General features: G+C 46.6%; 3 protein-coding genes and 1 non-coding gene across 4 annotated transcripts; 3 read left to right on the top strand and 1 right to left on the bottom strand.

Annotated features, from left to right (window-relative positions):
- The first annotated feature begins 126 nt into the window (after positions 1 to 126).
- LOC121593738 lies at positions 127 to 14,443 on the top strand. Its single transcript, XM_041916386.1, has 3 exons — positions 127 to 333; positions 5,967 to 6,679; positions 10,557 to 14,443. Exons 2-3 carry the CDS (start codon positions 6,537 to 6,539, stop codon positions 14,023 to 14,025), a joined length of 3,612 nt encoding a protein of 1,203 aa, XP_041772320.1. The 5' UTR covers positions 127 to 333; positions 5,967 to 6,536; the 3' UTR covers positions 14,026 to 14,443.
- Positions 1,702 to 3,466, bottom strand: LOC121593740. Its single transcript, XM_041916388.1, has one exon. The coding sequence runs from the start codon at positions 3,464 to 3,466 to the stop codon at positions 1,994 to 1,996; it is 1,473 nt and encodes a 490-aa protein (XP_041772322.1). The 3' UTR covers positions 1,702 to 1,993.
- LOC121592366 (DNA-directed RNA polymerase III subunit RPC9) lies at positions 3,771 to 4,193 on the top strand. Its single transcript, XM_041913766.1, has one exon. The coding sequence runs from the start codon at positions 3,771 to 3,773 to the stop codon at positions 4,191 to 4,193; it is 423 nt and encodes a 140-aa protein (XP_041769700.1).
- Positions 14,444 to 16,311: 1,868 nt separating the features above from the next.
- Trnas-cga lies at positions 16,312 to 16,393 on the top strand. The gene has a single exon. It is a non-coding gene; the product is annotated as a tRNA-Ser (tRNA).
- The last annotated feature ends 6,384 nt before the right edge of the window (positions 16,394 to 22,777 follow it).

Raw genomic sequence — 22,777 nt, forward strand, 5'->3', positions numbered from 1 at the left:
AGTTTTGCTTTGTTTAATAGATGAGTTTCCATTTTTATTTCGATTCCTTGCATCGCGTATTGTCAAAAGACCAGACATTAACCTTATATTTGTAAACCTTGGTCGTAACGCCAGCTACCAACCTGACGCAAGCAAACGTGAACGAACATGCGCGCGCGTGTGTGTGTGCCTGGGTACAGAAAGTACAGAAGAAAAGTTGAGCGTTTTCAGACGTCGCCATCTTGAAGCGGAACATAAATGCGTATTTTCGGTGCCTTGAAGGCGAAAATCATAGTTGTAACAGTAGCGAAACGTTAGGAAAGTGTGTGGCAAAGCCATTAAACTAGTGTTTAGGTAAGTCAAACGGCCAACGGAGCCTCTCTATCGCCCTTAGTGTGCAAGTAAAGAGCGTCCTTGAAGTGTGTGAATTTTCTGTGTTGCGCCCGCGAGTTCGAGACAATAGGTAGAGATTTGTCTAAGAAAGGAAACAGAATTTAATTTTAATTTGAGTAGAGATATGTGTGCTAAAGTGTGATTTTGAAAGCGTGCTCGATGTATGTTAAGCGAATAAAGAATGATTTCTTGTTCATATCAAGGCTGGAGTCCCGAGCGAGGGGAAAGAGTTCATACGGTCGAAGGGAGTGGAAGTGGGGTGGTGTTTCATTCCCTCAAACGTCACATCCCTTGGCTCTAAGGTCCCTCGTTGCGAGCTGTGGGATCGTTTTCTTCGATGGCACTTTCTCGGTTTTATTAGTTTGTAAAAGAAAACACTGTAATGTATGCACCAGACTTCTGATTGGATCTTCTTTGTGTCCGGCGTAACTAGAGTAAGAGTAATAAATGTATGGGATTATAGTGCAAGAGTAAGTATTGAAAGGAATGCACGGGAGGCTCCGTTTCATCATTTGGGGTTCGTGAAATAGCTTCGTAAAAATGTGTGAGGGACTGTTGATAAGAATATTATCTGTTCTGGAACGCCCGACTCGTTTCTAATCAACGAATCGCTCCCAATGTTCAGACTTATGCTGAGAATGCTTTCCTTTGGCTGGCTGACCATGACGCTTGCGCAGTATTATTGACCTAGGTCAGATCAACTGTGCGAAAAAAGGTTCTTATTCTAATTATACAATTTCTGCAGAACGTGGTGAATAATTTCAAGATGGTAAAAAGGAATACATATTTTAAATCAGAGCATGCGGCCATTTCAATCCGAATGCAAAACAACCCTTCCAATGTTAACTTTTGACTGATGATACCCCTTCGATTGCTTCAATGTTTCAATACAAATTACTCTCATTAATAGCTTACGGAACTAGTCCGCATTTTTATCTTGCCATGAGTATCGTTTCTTTTGTTTGAGATTCTGATTATTTATACTTTATAATCAATATGAAAATGAATTCATTAAACAATATGCAATGATTCCTAATGTAGTCAATCTACTGTTATATCACATGCTAATTTGCTTTAACGCGCTAATACTACACACTAAAAGGGATCGACTTTGTCTCGAGGTAAGAAATGTCTTGATGCAAGGAAACTGATTGATTTTCTCATAAACCTAAAAGATACCACATAAACGCACTTTTCTATTGCAATTACTCAATGCACAATGATCTCGTCGCTTGTCCGAAACATAAAAATGTAAGCGGTTTAAAATGCCTTTCAAATTTTCCCAGAAACCTTCAAATGAAGAAGACAATTTCCAGTTGATGTACAGTATGTTAAAATGAGGATAGATTTATTGATATATAGATAGGGATGGGAATGCCTTCCGTTTTGCTCCATACTTGGAGATAGTAGTAGTAGTAGTGCCCACTGTTTTTATATCACGATTTTACTCCAATTAATTGCAATTTTAGGTCAATTGAGCTTACGTATTAGATCGTTGTTCGATTTCTGGAGCATTAGCGCAGCAACACTGTAGAAAATAAATACTTTTGCTTTTGGAACGATCGTGTTCCGCAAACATTTTTTTGGGGTGTGGTTTTTCCTCACCAAAGAACCATTTACACTAATTGTTCTGTCGCTTGGACGAGAACCGCTTGAATCCGCGCAGCTTGGGCGCAATGTATCGAAGCGGCTTTTTGGTGGTGGTCGTTGGAATCATCATCATGATCGGCGCCTTGACAGTGGTGCTTGGCATGATCGCCTCGGTGGTCGGGTCCTGATACTCCATGGTGGTCGTTTCGCCATAGTTGCCGTACCCAAAGTCAAACGGTGCCTTGGCGGTCGTCGTTTCACCGGCCATCATCATCATCATCATCATCGAGTCTTCGGTCGTACGGTGCTGCTCCATCTCGGCCTCGGTTTTAAGCGACTCAAAGTCTAGCTGGCCTATGTTGAACGTTTCCTCCAGCTGGCTGGCAAGCGCCTTGATCATAGTGACATTGCGAGTCGACACAGCGTTGTGAAGCTCGGCAAACAGCAGCTCCGACGGGCTGCTGTACGTGCTGGCACCGCCATCTCCCATCCCCTGATCTCCCTTCTGTCCGTACGGACTGGCACGGAGATATTCCTGGACGGCTTTGGGCGCTTTGGACGCTTTGCGGAACTCGAAGGTTCCCGTCTTGTGGTTGAACACGTACTCGGACTGTTCAAAATCTTTCAACGGGATCTCCTGCTCCTCCTCACTGCTGGAGGCGGTGGTGGTGCTGGTGGGCGACGAGGAGGAGTAGTAAGGCGATTGGGATGGAGCCTTCGTCGGAAGATCTACCTTGGTGCGCAGCTTGCTCACGATCGGCTGCCGTTCTGTTGGATCTTCCGTCACGATGCTGGTGTACTCTTGGGCCACGCTGACGACACCGTTCTGCTTTTTCTTCATCATCATCCCGTCGGAGGGAAACGTTACCGGGCCCGTATTTTCTCCCGGTCCACCAGTCTTGGCCTTTTGGGTGAGCGTTTTGACAGCCGATTTGGCTAGCTCCAGTAGATCGATCGGGTGCTTGGGATCCTCTTCCGACTGTTCCTTGATTTCGGCCGGTTTGTACGTTGGCTTCGGTGTGGCCACCTTCTCCTGCCGGCTGTGATGGCGCTGATGGGTGTGACTGCTGCCACTCTTCGGCCGGTGTTGCGTGTTGCTGCTCGCCTTGTGGAAGCTTGGTTCCAGCTTAAGCCGATGAGCGACCTGATTGTCTTCCTTCGGGGGCCAATATTCCACGTGCGTTCGCTTTTTATGCGCCGAAGAACCACTGCCGGACGAGCCTTTCTCCACCGAATCGTAGAAGTGTTCCGATCGATCGCTGAACATCGTGCTGGTTGGTTTGGGTATGGCAATGTTCTTTATGACCGTTACCGTCTTGTAGCGACCACTTTCCGGCGAACCCATGTCGGTGGAGGAATAGCTGTACGAAACATCGCCCAGCATTACGCCACGCTTGAATGTGGAGAAGCTGTGCGGATGTTCAATCTCTAAGCCCTGCCCCGGCCGTGCATTGCTGAGGATGGTGATGGAGGCTAGAAAGAGCAGCAACTGCAAAGTACACATAAATTCAATTCAGAAATTCTATTAGCATACATTGTAATGTAAGGAGGGAAGATATTTTCAGGAATTGATATTGTTGTTTAAAATGGGTTCGAATGGGTAAGATGTAGATCGTTCGTATCTAGCGGTGCACAATCTTCTTTCACACGCTTGTGGAATACCTTTCATCAGTGACACACACACACGTCCGTAACACATCTGTTGTCCCCCCTATCCCTGACTCTTCCGTTGTGCAGACGACCACGTGTACAGACCACCACCACCATCACCACGCTGACACTGAAAGCACCAGCTCAGATCCAGCAGAATGGAGATCGTCAATCCAAACGCGGCCATTCTCACCAACTACGAGGTCATGACGGCCCTGAAGGACATGAAAAACAGCAAGAAAAAGTACGGACTGCGCAATCTCGCCACGATCACGTACGAAACGGTGCAGTATCTGGAGGACACACCGTGCAAGGAGCAATCGACCGCCGGCATCATCGACTTTCTGCAGGCGATGAAGGAGTTCAACCTGACCAAAAACGAGTGCCTGATGATGGTGAACGATCCACCGTCCTCGCCGCTGCACATACAGCTGATGATCGAGGACTCGGACGAGCGGCTGACGGAGGAGCAAGTCACCCGGATACTGGAACAGACGGCCAAACTACGGACGCCAGCGACACCAGCGGCAGGAGCACCAGGGACAACTACGACCGAAACAACGGGACAAGCGGATAGCTAAAGCACCGGGCGCGCGTTTTGTACTGTTTCAATCGACTCGTTCATTGTCGCTGTGAGAACTTGGCGGGAATGATAAGAGTGGCGGGTGTAAATATATTTGTAAGAGCAAATGCCGCAGCAAATTGTCCATGTTATGCGCGAGTTGGGAAACCGATATTGAGGAACTACCAAAACCAATGTACACTTCAACGGTGGAACTATGCCTTTAAGTTGTATTAAAGCATTTCAGTTATTTTTAAAAAACAAGCTGCGTTTCAACAGAGTCAGTTGGGTTGAATTTCGCTCTGGGGAATTGTTTCGATAACAGCTTTCTTTTAAATGTCCGTTGCAATATACATTTCTAAACGATATCACTGTTATCCGAACGATTTAACCAAGGAACACGTGCAAAGATCTGTAACAAAACTCACTTTCAGCGGATTCATTATGTTTCACTTTCTAACTGCAACACCAACTGTTATGATTCCTCCCCCCGTTTTTTTTCCTAATCTGGACCAAATGACACTACACACTGGTGCAACACACTGATTGAGACTGCGCCATCTCGTTTGATAGCTAATCGCTTTATAGTGTTGTGAGTTTTCCAACTCCCCGCTCCTCCTTTCGGGCGAAAGAAAACAGAAAACGGGAGAAAGGGACGTTTTCCCATTCCCTACTACTACTATTTTGCTTTTCCTTTTCGTGTCGTCAACATGGTGTCGTCGCGCGCTAGATAGAAGACGGAGAGTGCATTTCTACTCCTTCGCACACGTTGGGGATGGCGCGGATTAGTAGTAGCCATTTCCTAAGCTCGTAGTGATGTGTGTCCCCCCCCAAGGAGAGGGTGTGTGTGTGTGTGAGGCATAGTTTTTTAGGCATGGAGCATAGCGTGTGATGTGCGCCATGATCGATAAAGTCGCACACAGCGTTTAAGGCCCGAAGTTCCGATGACGTTTTCAAACGGCTCATCGGCCTGTGGGTGAGTTGGAAAGAAAATATTCAGGCGGGTTGATCGGTCTTTTGGATGCTTTGCTTTATTTTGTTTCATTTTAAGATTGTATGATTAAGCCAACGATTAAGTTTTAGGTGAATGAATGATATAGTATCTATGAAAGAATTCAATTTTCAGGAAACTATGTTGAAATGGTTCTTCCCTTTGATTTGTATCAGATCACTTTTGTTAATGTAAGCCACGAGCCTCATTCATCGAATAAGTTGGGTATGGTTTTGGAAAGAATTTCTTCGCTATGAATATCTAAGAAACTGCTCCAGTTATTCATTCTTCCTCTATATTTAGTAAACTACCATGTGGTAACTTTTCGACCCAACTTATTGTGTCCGCTTTTCCTTCCAACGTTGTTCAAGCCCGGTTTTGTCGAGTGCGTGGAAAACAGGTTCCATCTCGTGCGGATGATGATCACCCCCGATCGTTGAGGCCGCTGCCTCCATTTGTGGAAGTGGTGGCAGTGGTGTCCCGGTGGACTGGCTCTCGTTAGTGAGCACGTTGTCGATGGCAGTGGAGAAGAGCATTGGTATTAAAACGTACGCAACTTAATATTAATATCGGCTCGAGTGAGCGACGGCGGCATGATGATGATGCGTACTTACAATGTTAAAATGATAAATTTTAGTGTGTACGCTCTCTCGCTCGCCTTAAACATTCCATCTTTATTCGGGCGTTTGCTATCGTCGTCGCATTATGTCACAATTTATTTCATTTCCGTGCATATTTATTTTTACGTTAGTTTTATGTCTGATTTCGAATGGTTTTTTCGTTTGCTTTTTCTTCTCGTAGGATTCGCACCGTCGTCGTCGTATCAGCGCCGTGTGGAAATCGGCTTTACCAGGCCAGAGATATAATCCATCATCAGCGGACACAGGAGGAAGATATAGCCCCGTCGTGACAGCTTCCTGTACCGTATTGGAATATAGTTTTGCAACACAACGGTGTGTTGTGTGTGTTGTGCGCGCGAGACACATTGTATTAGCGTTGGTGTATAGAGAGAAAAAAACAGGTTAAGAAAAACAGAGACACTCTTTGCTGGCAAGAAACTAAACAAGCTCTCCGGCGATCAATCAAACACCAAAAACCATCCATTTTGTTGTGCGTGTGTTCAATCCCTATTCCTCGCTTGATCGTTTTTCGGTGCCGCTTTTGGGTTGTTGGCGCTGCTCCATGTTGTTGTGGTCCAGGAAGAACGGCGCGACCGCGACCGACTGTTGAGCGCTCGCGAAACTCGAAAGAAAAAAAAAGGAAAACAGAAACAGTTCCCGGAAACAGGACAGGCTTTCAGACAGCAGCGCAGACAGCAGACAGCAGACAGCAGCAACAACAACTGCATCGATCGCACCGCGCGCACCCATCATGAGTGTGATCATTCGGCTGCAGAACCTGCCCTTGGCGGCGAATGCGTCCGATGTGCGCTCCTTTTTCAAGGGTCTGTCCATTCCCGACGGTGGCGTCCACATCGTCGGCGGTGCATTGGGCGATGCGTTTATAGCGTTCAGGTTTGTATTGAACTTCGTTCACTTTTTTCTTCTTCTTAATTTTCCGACACAGAGACATTTCATTTTCTTCTCCATTTTTGCTGGTGGGTGATAACCACTCTGATGACGTCTTTTATTGAATAATGCAAATAATCAATAACGCTAAGAGTGAATGAATTTTCAGGAAGTAATTGGGCACAAATTGCACCCAAAAAGACAGGCTATATAGAGAAAGCTTTCATTATCGGGTTTTAGTGGAGCGACGGGCGCCCACACGTTCAAGGATATTATCGGTATAGGAGAGAGTATCGCCCTCACATCGCCCCCCTCGCTGATAGCGCATAGAATATAAGAGAGCTGCCATAGTGTGTTCGGTTACACAACGTGCATCTCTTCTGGGGGACCGCGTGTCGGAGGAGAAATGTCGCCGTTCGGTTGTGCAATTTGTGTACACAGATCGTGTGCAGTAATTTCGCGAAATTAACACGCCATCTAACAGTCTTTCCGTTCCGCAATGTTCCGTGCGCAATGCACTGCAAACACGCATGTGTGTGTGGCTGTCCACATATGGTGCCACACAGGAGTAGCGGGACAGTTCATATTTCGCATTTATAGGTCCCCCATCCACCCATCGGCTAATCCGCGTTCGAATTTGCATGGCTATACACTTCTCCAAACACTGTTTTATGAGGGCGAGATTGGCGGGTTTATTTTTCAAAAAATCACAAATAAGCGTTACTGTGCGCAAGTGTAGTGCCGTCTGTCAGTGGAGGCATGAAAAAACTAGTTATTAGGTTGGACTAACCCCTCGTTGCATGCTGTGTGCTGGCCTCTAGAGGTGGGTTATATCACCAGAAGAGGAAACGGTTGTGTGTGTACGCGCCTCGGAACCTCTCCCGAACGCTTTCGGCGGCGGCGCGGTGTGTTGCTTTGGCCAGTCGGAAGTGCATCTAGCGCGAAAAGAGTTAGTATTGCAAGATCGGATCGAATGCGCGTAATCGACTCGTTCGATCATGTTATGCTTAAGATTACGCCGATGTGTCGTTGGGTCAGACAGTTATGCTGCGGAATAAAACATACATACTGCATATGTCTTCCTCGTAAAAGCGTTTCAGTAGCGGCAGCCGGCGCGTGAATGGCAACTCTTTTTTTTTTTTGTTAGTCTCATCATCTTAACACACGCTGTGCGGAGGAGGGGCAAAAGCTCATGCAGATGCATTTTTCTTTCTGCAGTTTGCTCTCCTGTGTCGTTACATATGGTACGTACGTGCGATGATCGACGAACTGCTGCAGCGGGGTGGTGGGTGAGTATGACGACGAATGCTTCTACTTTCTTTCACGATCAAGTTCGTTGGTTGGGTGCTCGTTTCGGGTGTGCACGTTTCACTCAGAAGGAGGAGGAGGGAATCATCAAGGAAGAAAAGAGGTGGTGGTGAGCATTGGCAAACAAAACTGGATTTTGCACCTCAACGACATCTCCTGCACGAACGACGCTGACTCCGGTGCCCCGCATAGGATAGATATAGTAGTTTATCGTTTCATTTTCGTTTTTGGTGCACACAACCCAGACTCGAGTCTCGTGCGTTGGTTCCTTCTCGAGACATCGAGGCTCTGTCTGGCGTGGAGCTAGAGAGACATAAGATGTGATTCATGCGCCGATTTGTCTGTGTTTGGTTTGTGCGATCACGCGCAAAAAAGGACTTTTGATTTGGGAGCGGTTAATTGATCATAATGAGGTGGATTTTCCCGCGGATGGGCATGCGCTGTGGATGCTCGGAAAAAACGAGATCTCTACCGGTGACTGAAATAGGGAGGAGGGAACCTGTGGAATGGAATGTATTTATTTATCATTTTGTTCCAAGCTAAAGGCTATGCATTTTCAACGGTTTTGGAGTTATTTTCGCTGACGGTTATTTAAATTGCCATCTTCGAAATTGTGACTACTTTTCTTCTGTTATTTTATTTTTGCTTTACTTGTATGCGTCTTAATGATATGCTAGGTTGTTGTAAAAATACATGCGTTGAAGGATGCCTATCATACAATTTCTGTTATAACCAAGTTGGTAAGTGTGGGTGCAAGTGTCAATTGTTTTCAATGCAAGAAATTATCTAACAAATGAAAATAAACTGCTGAAAATTTGTTTTGTTAATATTAAAACTGATTTTCCAGCATGTTTGGTAATTTGGGTAAGTTATTTTAAACTTCAAGCCGAAAATTCAAAAGCTGCAACCTAACTGTACGGTGACTACTGTTGAATTTACGATAACGATGACGAAAAAAACGTATTTGTGCGTTAATAATACCTTATTTTTGCTGAATTATGATCATGTCACAATGGAAAATATGACCGATATGATTTAATGCAGGTATGTTAATCTTCAATTTAATCACCTCAATGCCTTATTAAAAATCATCAAACATCTTCTTAGCGATGTGAGAATTCAATATACTCTTGCTATGCCCCAGTCATCGCAATGCGCGGAACTTTTTATGTATAGATTTTTTTATATGATTTTTTCACTTCTAGAATGCATTTTCCTTCGCAATAATTGGTTTTGGGTGAACGTATTTTATCATTTTTGTACAGTGTTTACCTTGGTTTTTATTGTGTTCCGAGGATCTTATGATGCATCCAACATTTTTTTGGATTCGTTCCACGATTTATTGAGCGTCTGTTTACTAGTGGAGTTAGTAATCTCAAATAAATTGTAGGAATGATCAAGAAATATGTGGTAAATGATTGATAAGTCTGAAGCGCATCGTATGAATTTAGGGAACAAAAAAAAACTGTAATAAAAACCTTAAACATATTGTATTCTTAGTCTTAAAAATATTAAAATATGTATTATTAAAGTATATCGGAGTCGTCTGAAGTTGTTCGGAGTCGTCCGGAGTCGTTCGAAATCGTTTGAAGTCAGAGTCGGCTCGGAGTCGTCCGGAGTCGTCGGTAATCGGTTTGAGTTGGAGTCGGCCTGAGTCGGCTTTAGAAACAAAGGCCTGTATACGAAGTGCCCGAGCAAAACGAAAGACAAAAAACCCAAGCACATTGCACTGGACGGCTCCTGTTAACTCCGACCGACTCCGAACGACTCTGACTTCGAACGACTTCGAACGACTCCGGACGACTCCGACTCCAGACGATTCCAGATGACTCTGACTGACTCCGATCCCGGGTGGAACTGGTGGTTCGGATTTTGCCGAAGTCAGAATCGGACTGACAAAAGCCGGAGTCGGATCGGAGTCGTGGGTGCGCTTCAAAGAGCACATCACGATGTGCGACCCTCGAACGGATATTCTGAATAAAAATGGATCTGATTCTATGTATACAACTGTTAAATAAGCTATGAGCATGTAGCAATAACAAAACATAGAACTCAGCACATCAGTACTCAGCAAAATCTAAAAATAAAAGTAGTACTCAGCAAACTAAAAGTACTAAAAAGTACTCAGCAAAATCTAAAAATAAAAGAAAATAGTTTGTTTAGAGCTTTGTACTTTGGTCATCGGAACATGATACAGTGTTGAAATAAAAGCTATTGCTGAATAATTTGAAGATGGGGTAGGATGTATTTGTCACGATAAAATATGGGAATGGGGAGAAATAATGACACTTAAAACATTAAAGGCAACGAAATGGGTAAGTATCGACACGTTTGCGAGTAGTTGTCCGTCGAAGGATTGACGATAAGCATGACAATTTCTCAGCAGTGAAACAATCAGCATTTTAATCGCCTACCTACAGACAATTTGATACTTTTATCTGACTCTGTTATCACCCGTGCCACCAGCAATGTTGGAAAGAATGTCTGTGTCCTCCTCCTGTCGGTTCGCAGCTCATTTCCCTTCGCGTGATGTTTTATGTTTTCCTCTTTTTGTTTTCTTTGGTACATATTTTAGCACCGACGAAGACGCCCGACAAGCGATGGCACTCAATGGAGGCTGCATTAAAAATGAACCCATATCACTGCTACTATCGTCCCGTGCGGAAATGCAGAAGGTGATCGAGCAGGCACGCAAAGCCGCCCTAAGCTACATGCAGCTAAAGCAAGCAGCGACAGTGGCGGCCGTTCTACCGAAGGCTGCCGTACCCGTCCAGCGTCCCACCATACCGGCCACTACTACTTTATCGCCCCTATCGGTCGCAGGTTCGAAAGCAGCTCCGACAGCTAGCAGCTTGGCGCAGTTTAACATTCCACCATCGGCCAAGATCGCTGCCGGTGGAACTACAGCACCGGCTAGTGGCGTGGCTCAACAGCCACAGCCACCGGTTATATCGTTGGCTGGATTTCTGGCTAAGGCGGCAGCAAGTGCAACGGTTGCTCCAACCGTACCTGCCGCCACTACGGTTGCAACGCTCAGTCCACTGTTGGCGCAAGGTTCAAGCTACAATGAAATCCCGGGACTGTCGTTTCTTTCGTCCGATGCTGCAGCAGATGAGGCAGGCCCCGTTATGACGCCGCTCGCTCGCACTACTGCACCCACACTGCCGTCCAACGGTGGCAACCTTTCCGATTGGCTGTCGGCCCTGAACAGTCAGGCGGCAAAGGCCGTCGTACCGCCCGTTGCAGCCGAAATGCCTCGCCCGATCATTGTGAACGATCAGAGTCCGTGGAAGTTTTTGAAAAAGGATCGTCGTAGCCGCAGTCGTTCGCGTTCGCGCGAGCGCTCGTACCGTCGCGGCAGCCGTTCGTCTTCCCGCGAGCGGGACAATCGGCGCCGCAGCCGCTCCTCGTCCCGGGGCAGAACGTACAACAGGGATGCGGACAGCCACAGTCGATCTTCTTCGCGAGAACGTAACACCCGCTGGTCGCGCAGTTCGAGCCGCGAGCGGAGGAGTGGTCGCGGACGGCGCCGAAACAGCCGCAGTCGCAGCCCTAGCCGCGACCGGTTCGGCCGCACGCGTCAGCGAAGTCGCTCGCGGTCGCGCGATCGTCGCAGCCATGATAGCAATAGCCGCGATCGATACGACGCCTCGAACGGTGGCCGTTCGCGGTTTTCCGACAAGAACGATTTGGAATTCGTCGCATTGCAGCAGCAGCAGCAGCAGCAACAGGGACAGCACTCGATTAACGGCGGTGCGTTTGCGGGGTTGAATCAGACGATGGAACCCATCTTTGGACTGCACACTGGGCCGGGTGGAATGGTGGATGCGCGTGCCCGGTTCGGTAACAACAACCAGCAGCAGCCGAATCATTTCTCTACCAGAAGTGGGAAAATTTCACCCCTCCCGAGCGGCAACGGGCTGAACGGCGGTTTCGGTGGCATGTTCCGCAACACTTCCCCCCTGCCGGAGAGTGTGTACTCGAGCGCCAAGTCGGGCGCAATCACGAGCGACTATGCGGTGAAGATTTCGAACCTGGAATCGGTCACAGGGTACGGGGAGATACGGCGGTTCTTCAAGTCGCACCTGATCACGACGCAAGGCATCAAGATGATAAACGATCAAAACGGGCGCCGCACGGGGACGGCTTACATACAGTTTCTGCGCAAGGAGGGCAAGAAGTATGCCCTGTCGCGCGACGGTTCGGCGGTGCGTCGGATGCGCGTTCGCATCGAGTCCATTACGGATCAGGAGTTTGACTCGGCCGTCGACTCGTACCGGCCCGGTATGTCGCATAATGGGAAGGCTTGGGACGATCAGAACCCGCGGAACGTTAACCCCTGGTGCACGAACGACTATTCGAACGAGGGCCGCAATGGTGGTGGTGGTGGTCGTGCGGGAAGTAGCGATGTGATCGAAATTGCGGACGATCGGGACGAGCCGAGACACGACTCGGGCCGTAGGCCACCGCCGGTAGCAGCGTCGTCCGCGCTGGTGGTGTGGAATCTACCCACTTTCACTACCGAGCAGGACATCATGAAAATGTTTTCCGACTTTACTGTAGTGGAGGTGCTGATTGTGAAGAACCACCACGCACCGAAACAGCTCGACGGGTACGTAAAGTTCCACCGGCAGGAAGATGCGCAGGAAGCGTGGAAGCAGGTGCATCGTCACTTTATCGGCAACAAGAAGGTTACGGTACTGGTGTGCCAGGAGATCGACTACGAGGTGGCCAAGAACGAGCACGAGAACCCGAGGGATGTGGAGGAGAGCTCCTCCTCCGAGCAGCAGCAGCAGCAACAGCAGAACGCAGACGGACAGATGGAACGCGAGCGAGCTGGGTCGGAGAATGGGCAGAGCGAGGAGCGGGAGAGCGTCAATGGTAGCAGTTCCGGTAATGGTGGAAACCATAGTCGGCAGGGTCGCTCCAGCAAGCACGGCAGTCGGTGGGGATCTGTCGAACGGCCATGGGATGATGATACGAGTGAAAATATTGCACTGAAAAACATGATGCTGGAGGCACAGCGGCGAATGAATGCCGAGGCAGCGGGAGCAGCTAACTCGGAATCGAACGGCCCGTGGAACGTGCTCGATGATCGTATGAGTCGGGGCAATTCGCTTGGCAATGATAGCGATAATAATGGCAACTCCAACGGTAATCAATCGAATGAAGCGATCAACAATATGCAAATTATGAACTTTATTAACAACATGAACCAAATGAACAATAACGGCCATGGTAACCAGCAGCAGCAGCAGCAGCAAGGTGGTGGCAACTCACGCGATCCGCGCAGAGCCAACAGCCGGTTCGCACCGAGCAACGACAGCAGCGAAATGTTCCAGCGCACCAACTGGCTGCTGCTGCGCAACGTCGACTTTCACGTGTACGAGGAGGACGTGTTTGCGTTCTTCGGGCACGACGGCTTCCAAGCCAAGAATGTGCTGCTCGTGCACAATGAGCGCGGTGGTCGGACGGGCGAATGTTTGGTCGAGTTTGGATCGCCGAGTGAGGCGGCCCACGCGGAATCGAAATCGTCCCAGAATCTTGGCCGGCGGAAGGTGTTCGCAAGCCATCTCGATCGGGGACAGGTGGCGGATCTGATGGCACGGTTCCATGCGATCGCCCAGGGACTGCAGCCGTCGCACTGGCTGCCGGACCATCTGCGGAACGAAAACAGCAATGGCGGTGGTGGCAGTGGTGGTGGTGGCGGCGGTGGTGGTGGTAATGGCGGTGGCGGTGGCGGTAGTCAGAATGATGATCCGGAGAAGAACCAGGGCGTTGGGTGTGGACCATACCGTACCTCGACGGTGGGGCTGCTGAATCTGGCGTACAAGACGACGGTGGAGGACGTGCAGAAATTCTTCCAGGAGTTTAACCTACCGCTGGAGAACATTCGGCGCCGGTTCCTGGACAATGGTAATGCGACCGGGGAAGCGATGGTACGGTTCCGCAATCATCAGGATGCGGAGAAGGCGTTGAATGAATATCAGAACAGGAAGCTGTTCGGTAGGAATGTAAGGCTTCGATTGATCAACGATGACTGAGAGGAGGAAGAGCGGTGGAAGGAGGGCAAAAATTCGAAGGCTTAAAACACACATCACACGTGGCCTCCATTTTAGGGGGCGGCCTCCATGTAAACCGGAAAAAAACAAACAGTCAAACGGAAGTTCCTTTGCGGAGGTTGATCACGGAGCAAACGGATCGCTCAGATGAGGAGTATCTACCAGTAGTTGATAAACTCTTTTTGTGTACCCGATTAGGTAAGGACCGCATTAGGATCGTATTTCTAAACGATTGGTAAGAGATTGAAGTATGGTTAGTTGAACCGGTGCGGTAGTGTATATATGAACAGCTTTCGTGTAGTGTATTTCACCATAGCATGAAAGCAACATTTGTAAATGTAAATAATATTATTTTAAAAAAACAACAGAAAATAAATTATCAGTGTTTCTGATTTAAAAATTTCTAAAAATATATTTGGGTGAGAGCAGCAGGAAGCGGGCTAATGATGACGTGAATTTGTTAGACCACATTCCCAGGACTAAACTCTCTGCATACTCAGCCCCATTACTTGCGGCTTCTATAATGAAGTGCGGCATTTGACCGGGAACCTGGTTAGTATCGTATCACTATTATACATATCTGCATCTAATTTAATTATCGATGCAACAACTTCGTGGAACGCTTCACTGGAATCACAGCAGGCTAGTTGGTTAGAAATTCATGAGCCGTTTCGTCCGTAACGGGTTTGTCAACAGATTCCACGGAATTCAGTGCCGCGTAATTTGAACAATTTTCGAACTCCATTCCTGGCAGAATACAGCTAGGACTACATCTAGTTTCGGTTCGGTGGTAATAGAGGGATGTTATTGAATGTTTAGTTTCAATTATTCATATGTGTCCGTTTGATCGGTAGTGTACTCCCATTTGCCGTTGTTACTGTACCGAGATAGCGCATCAGTCGTAGCGGTTGAAGTAACATTTTTGGAGGAAAAGAAGCTTAAGGCGTTCCATGAAGTAGCACCTGTACCGTACGTAAGCCAACCATCTTGTAAATGGTCGAGTAATTTGTTCATTAGCTTCAAAGCCCAAAAAGCTCTTCCTCATGCATCAACGAAGATTTGTCGATCGTTGCAAATGTAAATCATAATCGCAGTAACCATTGAGTGCGTGCCGAGCCAAGCAGATGTGTGTGTGCCAGCCTGCTCCAGTTCCAGTCCGAAGCGGGAAGAACGAAGCTTACCAGTGGTTTGTGTTTGGGCGCTGAGAGCAAATATTGACAGCCAGCGCTGGTTTCCCCATTTGTATTTATGCAGCAACTCAAACACAGCAGCCTCTTCCGCTCGAAAAGCTGGGATCCGTTTAGTGTATACTGTGCTCCATCTCCACCTCAAGAGCGCCCCCCCCCCTCCGTTTGGGTTACTCAGCTACAGCAAATATGGTGGTAGCACTACCAGGCGCTTCATTCCAGGAACGTTTTGATGCTGCTGCCGGCATTGAATATTCCACCAGCTCCCCGGTTTCTCTCGGATTCAAAGCAACAACCGGTGAGTGTTTAGGTCGTAAGTTTTAGCAAGACACGCGCGGTCAACGTGCGGTCCAAGAAGGAGTCTACATAAAGCGACCGTGTTTTGCAGTACGGGGTGAGTAAGTTTAAATATTTTATTTCGCATATTTTACCCACCCCACAACCCATCATGCCGCCCTGACCCATGACAGTTTCGCTGATTTCGTTCCATTTCTGCGTAGAAGTGTTGTGGTACATAAAGTAGATGGGTTTAAACGACCGAAGCCGGTCACCGACGCCGAGTCGAGCCAGGGGGTTTCGCAAACACATCCGGGCTTTAACCTTTCCGGGAAATGCGTATGTGGTTTTTTTTTTCAGGGTTCAGCATAAATTCAATGATATCTTGCTTTCCAGGAAGCGGGGGTAGTCGATTTGATGATCATTTCTAAAAATAGATCGCAAACCGAATTGAATTTCAAAAAGATTCCTTCTACATTATTTAAGGTGAAATACGAATTCATTTCTTTCGGGCACGTTTTTTTGTTACTATTTTTATGGTTTTGAAAAATTTAAGATGCGGTTAAACATCATGGAAAATTTTAATTTTACTAGTTAGTTAATACAAATTAAATTAGAGCTACATTAGTGATGCTGTGTATATGAACCACCCTGTGGCGAATACCATGACATCACATCATGGTCATGCGTTGCTCACAGCGTATAGCGATGTATTTTTACATCCATGGCCTCTTGCCCCCTCCACAGCGTTTTTCGCGTAACGTGTTTTAATGTTGTTATCTCGTTGCGCCCAAGGTGTATATGTGCAGTCGTGGCCGAGTGGTTAAGGCGTCTGACTCGAAATCAGATTCCCTCTGGGAGCGTAGGTTCGAATCCTACCGGCTGCGAAGCTTTTTTTATGCTATTACTTCAACTTCATTTGCTAGACAAAGCGCATGAGAAGGACAATGAAAACAGAGTCTCTCCGTTCTGCTTTCTCTACAATAAAAGCGATAAGAGCGGTGTGAATTGCATTGAAATGAAGAATGACCACATTTTACGACTCCCCATGCCCCACTATGTGTGTGTGTGTGTGTGCTAATGGGAAAGGTAAAGGGAAAAAGTAAATGTGTGCCCGGGTCTCGGCTATTTTTGGAGCGTGCATGATGCATTACTTTTAGCTCCACAGCTGCAGCTGCACGCTCGGAATCCATTTCACCATTTCCCACGTTCGACAAGTTTGCCCGTGAATAATAATTTAAATGTAAATGTGGAACAGAAAAAAAAAACAAAAAAGAAGCCCGAGCCCGGGCATAAAAGCAGTTGACAGAAATGGGAAGATATATGTGAACTTTAGTTCATCGATCTTTTCCTGCCCCGAGGTCATGCACCCCACGCGTTCTATTTTAACGCGTATTTCTAGGAAGCTTTTTGGGTCCGTTTGGTCGAGGTTCCAGTGTGTTATGTTTTATGCATTTTTTTCGATGGTCACTTTTGGGTGGGGTCATAAATTGTCCACCTCCCAAATCCCATAATAAGCGGATAAGCGGACAGTGTAAAACTCAATGGTGCGTGGAAATGTGTGCTCGTGTGCTTCCACATTTTTCATTGCATCAGTAAAAAAAAAGTTTCAACTCTTGCACAAATCAATGTTTCGTTGAAGTTCACCTGTATGTGTGTGTGCCCCTCCTTTAGACTGACCCCTGTTGTCCCCTTTCGAATCCCTGCCTGCGCGCTACACTGCCGAAAGTGCATCCGGGTTTGATGACCGCTGGCTGCGTTGCGCATTTCGGCCGGCTCGATAAACATCAGAAACGCAAATAATAGCGACGAGCACACGTGCACGTGTGCCCCATGTGCACTGCGTAAAGTGGGATTGAAATGCAATTAATTTGGATCGGTACTAGTTCCGCGTAAGGTGGCACGAAGGGGGTTGGGATATTTATTTCCATAGAATCAATATTTGCCTTTTGATCGTGATTTTTGTGCGCTGTTTGTTTTGGGGGAGGTGCGCACATGTGACTGTGCGGGGTGTTATTGTTTGCTCGGAGTGGGGGAACTAAACATTGGTTCCGCTCGATGTGCAAATCTTACAATTTATTCCACGAGGATTAATTAATAAATGTTAGTTTGCTTTGGGACATCCGTATAAAGTTGCTATTAGGCGTGTCCATTGCAGATTTTTTCAAACTGATTGCATACCTTTGGGCGTTTTTGAACATTGAAATGTTTTAACATTCATTGCCAGCTCTAAATGCCTGGTGTGGTTGAGGTTTGTTAAGGAGCATAATTTGCACCAGATACGCTAGCATCGTGTGTAGTATCATGGTATAACAGGATGATATATGGTGATGATAATTTCCTTAAAATGGCAGGGGAAAATAAGGTATGAAACGTCACAACATGCATTACGAACTAGACGTTTGCCTACCTCAAGAAGAAATGTCTTCTTGGCTTTGGCTGTGTTGGACTCTGCTTTTCATTGCGTTCTACAGCACAGCAGTCCTCCAACCAAGGATGGTTGGCCCAACAGAAGAAAAGCGTAGAGCGTGAAAAGAAAATATGAATGTGTGCTATGAAGCTAATTTGTACTGCGAAAGGACTTCTTTCGCTGTGAGTGTTTATCATCGTCCAAAAGGTAACTTAATTCAGGGAAACATTAGCTGCTGCTCCTCCAACATACACCCACACACAAACATACCAAGTACGTGACGGGTAAGGTGCGCATTATTTATATGCTGACTGAAAGGCGTGCTTCATATTATGTTCCCGGTGGCGTTTAATTGCGACTTTCGTGTAGCGGAATCTTAGAAGAAAACTTTCCGCTAAACTAACACGTTTACCCCGTCACTCATTAAACGAGCAAATGGGCAATAAGTCAGCGAACATGGGCCCGCCCTCGGTTGGCATATTGATTGACGCTTTTCGCGCAAAGTGTTGCCCACCGCTACGAGCAAGACACGAGAACAAGAAGATTTCACTCTGCCCCATTTTATGGACTACTTTTCCGGGAATCCTCGAGCGGGTTTAGCACCAAAAAAAAATGGTTCTCAATCTCCCTGGAACTGTTTATTGTTCTAATTTCCGGTCCGAGCATCAGTTTGGGAGGGGCCGATTTTTTCGGAGTAAAAAAATTCACTTCACCGGAAATCCGACTGATGCGGGGTGGGCTACTTTACGATTGTGTGCGAATCCATCGATTTTGGAAAGTTTATGCTGGCGAGAAGTTGCAACGAACCGGGGTGTGGTCGGATTGGGGCGGCGGAAGAGCCCAAAAGCACTAAAAACAACAGTCCATTTCGAATGTTTTTTTTTATGGGCTCGCGAAGTGGCCGTTCGTGTCCGTGAAAGTTTGGGCAAATCAAACCTTTAACAACTGTTTTTGAAAAATTGAAGGTTTTTTTTTGTGGTGCGCGGTAAGTACAGCCATTGGTTCGCTTTTGTTCTGTGGTTGTTGAAGCAAACGGCAAATGTCAATAAAAAAGCGGTATTCTAAGGTCATTAAACGCATGTTGGGAGATTTTTTTGAACGAGCCAAACGTAATTTTTCACCAAAATGACCAGAGAAATGAGGTAGAGGAATGGGAAGCTAAACCAATAATATCCAGAAGGTGCCAGGGCAGCGATTTACAAAAGCAGCCTGCATAATTGATGGCACAACAAAAAGAGTGACAGGATAATGTTGTGTTTGATTTGTGTCGTTTTGTGCTTGTGCGCGGCAGGTCAGTTGCTAAAGTGAACGATACGCAGCAGTAAATATTGACACACGTAGGGGGAATTTCAACTTGAATATTTCAAAAAAAAATCTTTTATTAAAGCATTCATTTTCAAAGAAAATCTATCATAATTAACGGTTCAGCCATTGTTTAGCATTCAAAAGCAAAAATGCTTTATATTGTGTAAAATGAGAGGCATTGCTCCATTAGCATCCAATGAACTCCATACCTACACACAAATAAATGAAAACAAATGCTGCATATAATTATAAAATTTATCTTTTTATCACGCACATGCACTGGGGCATACATTTTTTTCTTCTTCTGTAACTCTCCACTACACACAACCCCAAACGCACACACACACACGCGCAAACACACATCAATGCGATTAGTTTATTGAATGTTTGTGCAGCACCGGGTCGTATCGCGTACGGTTGAGCAGTTCAGCGACTCCGGTTTGTTGCGCTTCCACGGGTCACGTATTATAATATCCGGCCACGTAGGTACGTTGATGCGTCACACCCGGCAGCAGCGATTGAAATCACGCATTAGACCATCGGGCGCACATTTTACAGACGGCTGCAGCTCAAGCTGCCAGCCCGGTAACGTGGCACAGCCGTCCCTCCGCTCCGTGCGGATCGGCTCGAGAGCACTCGATAATTACGGTAATATGGTCACATCAATTTCAACCTCTAATTAATTGACGCATTTAAACGGACAGATAAGGAAAGGATATGCAGCTGTTGATGCAGCACAGGAAGGGTTGGGATGGCAGGGGCTGGACAGTGGAATACGCAACATTTGCTTTGATGTTACTGTGAGGTTGAAACGCCCATTAAAGAGCTTTGTGTTTAAGTTGGTGCCGTGTGTCGTGTGCGATGAATCCATTTTCTGGTTTACATCCATTTAAAAAGGATGGTAGATTTTTGAGTCTTCGCATGACAAAAAAGGTTTCCAAACAAGAGCTGCTATCCTGTATGCTGGAATGAAACTTCGAAGAAAAAAGGGTGTACGAAAATTAAACATCATTAGCATGCATTGAGCGTCATTGAAAGCGGTGTAAAACATTAAAGCGTGATATCAACCCAAACGCAATAAAAGCATCCCCAACGGTTGTGTGTGTGGTAAAAGGGACGTAAGGGGAATACTGAGAGAGAGATAGAGAGAGAAGAAGTGGCAGGAGCGCGACAAAAGCAACCCAAAGAAAAGAAGGTAGTGCGGGCAAAATTGTTTTCATCTTCAAGCACGGTTTCGATTTTGCAGATCGCTTTCCTGTGTCCGCTAACGAATCCATTTCCGTTGCCGGCGCACGGACAGTTCGTCGTATTGATTTTGGTTCGTGCCTTCCGCTGCGATGCGTGTACGGGTGTGAGATGAGAATTGAATGTTTCTGTCCGCATTTGTGCATGCCGTTTGAAGTACTCGATTACACCGGCTCAAACGTGCTGTCAGATAGGGATGAGAAACGCGCCCTTCGGTTGGGTTCAATCTCGTATTTGATTTTCATTTTTACGTTAAATACATTTAACGAAGGATTAGTTGTATTGATATTGCTGCCTTAGTAAAGAATACAACTTTAAACAGAATGAGAGCAACATAAAACAATTGTAAAAGTGAGCTTTTGTCAAGCGAATTGCATTCCTCTTAAAGCTTTAATTCCACTCCCCACTCATGAGTGTTGGTACGGAAAATTCGGTGCAATGCAACCTATGTGTGGTATGTCCCAGCTAGTTGAATTCCATCTCCTATCAATGCATTAGCGTTGTCTTGCTTTATGGTCCCGGGTACTTAATTTACTGGGATGGTCCTTTTTACGCTTTTGAGTCCGCTCAAACGAAGCTTCGCTTTGTAGAAGCGGGTACCACACCGTAAACGAAATCCCGCCAGGAATATGTGTCGATTCAATGAAAGGTTTGTGCAAACTTCTCTCTCTCTCTCCCCTGCTTCCCCTCTTGGTACATCGGATGCACAACATGCCCAGAACCAAACCGTTTTCAAACGAGCCCGGGCCCCTACGCCATTAGGGACACCAGGGCGCGTTGGCGATAATCCTTGTGTTAACAGTGTCTGGTGCGCTCGGATAAACACAATGCCAGCCTACATAATTTGTCGGTTGTAGGTAAATTATGCGCCGTGTTTACCGACCGGGTTTTGCATCCCGGCCCACCCGTTCCCCTCTGCGGGGTGTGGTTGATTGTTGCAAAATGGAGAACCAATGGTTCCGTTTTGGCCAACTTCTTCCTACTGGCAGTGTTTCGATCGCACTTCTATATATATTCTATCTATGGTGGCTTTCCATTTTGTTCACACGTTTCACGCACACGGCACACTGCGGAACATTGCCGTGCGTTTGAACCATTGCTAAACACAACCGTCTCGCATGGCGTGCACATTCCGCACTGCCGCGCGATACCACCGAGCGGATAATTTGCGTTTCAATTCCCACACTCTGTGGAGTAGTGTGGAGTGTGGTTTTTCTTTGCAAACGCCATTCCAAAACAAAAAACTGCCGGTCAGTGGGCCAAGCATCAACCGGGACGAGAGTGGAATGTAGACGGCCCTGTGTCCCGAGAGGTAGAGATAAATGGAAACTCGAGGTTTTGCAGTACATTGAACCTCGGTATTCCCTTCCTTCACCCCACACTGAAGCTACACAAATCAGGTGGGAGATAGCTGTCTCGCTATCTCGAGGAAAAAGTCGCCCGCAGTGGGTGTTTACTTTTTCGCCCGACCGTGACCAGTGGAAGGCAACTTTTGCTTGCCGCTCGGGAGAAGACGGAATGGACCGGCAGATGGTATTTTTTATGTGTGCCTTCTGTTGGGTTTTGCTACCTTCACGCAGCGGGAATGGGTTTCCTTTTTCCGGTTAGCTTTTTGAAAGCTTAAAAGCATTATGCTTGCTGCCAACGCGTCCGCACCAGTCACCGCAACGGCGCGGGGCTGACCGTTGATGCAGTAGAGTCTGGTGATGATAACTTTAACATTTTGATTTAATTAGCATTGCATCGGGCCAGACGATGATGGTGCGTTTTAGCACGGAACAAAGGTGTGCTGGGCAATTTTCTTTCGTTAGCGTCTTCTTGCCGCTTGAACGACAGGCTCTGGTCGGTGGGAGTGAGCGTTGCGTAAAATAAGTAGAGGATTAAAAGTGGATAAATGGCTTTTAGTTAGTGTTGGTGGGATGCAGTGGTTCTTTACAGGTGAAGCTAGCTGGCTGCAATGTTATAAGCTAATTGTTTCGCAAAATTAATTGGGCTGATTGGAAAGTTTTAAATACTGTGACACTGAATAACACATTCTTTGAAACATGGACTCTTCTACACAGGTTGACGTCTATCTATTCCCATCAACACCGTTTTTCAAGGGGTAAAATTGATTATACTTGCATAAAGTCAAGCATAAGTAATGGATATCCAACCTTTTAACACGGCTCGAAACGTTAGCTGCAGATGTATGATGCTAGGGTCCTTTTTCGATCTTTAAACCGAATGGAATCAAATAAATAGGTTCAGGTTTTTGTTATTTTTTAACCAGCGGTTATTATTCCTTATTGTTGATGTTACTGTTGCTATT

The sequence above is a fragment of the Anopheles merus genome, chromosome 2L, assembly GCF_017562075.2.
Source record: "Anopheles merus strain MAF chromosome 2L, AmerM5.1, whole genome shotgun sequence".
Taxonomy (NCBI): Eukaryota; Metazoa; Arthropoda; class Insecta; order Diptera; family Culicidae; genus Anopheles; species Anopheles merus.

What these genes read in the sequence shown, in the direction of transcription:
- LOC121593740 (XM_041916388.1), bottom strand. Translation starts at nt 3,466, where the DNA reads ATGTGTACTTTGCAGTTGCTGCTCTTTCTAGCCTCCATCACCATCCTC.
- LOC121592366 (XM_041913766.1), top strand. Translation starts at nt 3,771, where the DNA reads ATGGAGATCGTCAATCCAAACGCGGCCATTCTCACCAACTACGAGGTC.
- LOC121593738 (XM_041916386.1), top strand. Translation starts at nt 6,537, where the DNA reads ATGAGTGTGATCATTCGGCTGCAGAACCTGCCCTTGGCGGCGAATGCG. An exon ending in GATGCGTTTATAGCGTTCAG is followed by an intron (nt 6,680 to 10,556) that starts GTTTGTATTGAA and finishes TACATATTTTAG; the next exon opens with CACCGACGAAGACGCCCGAC.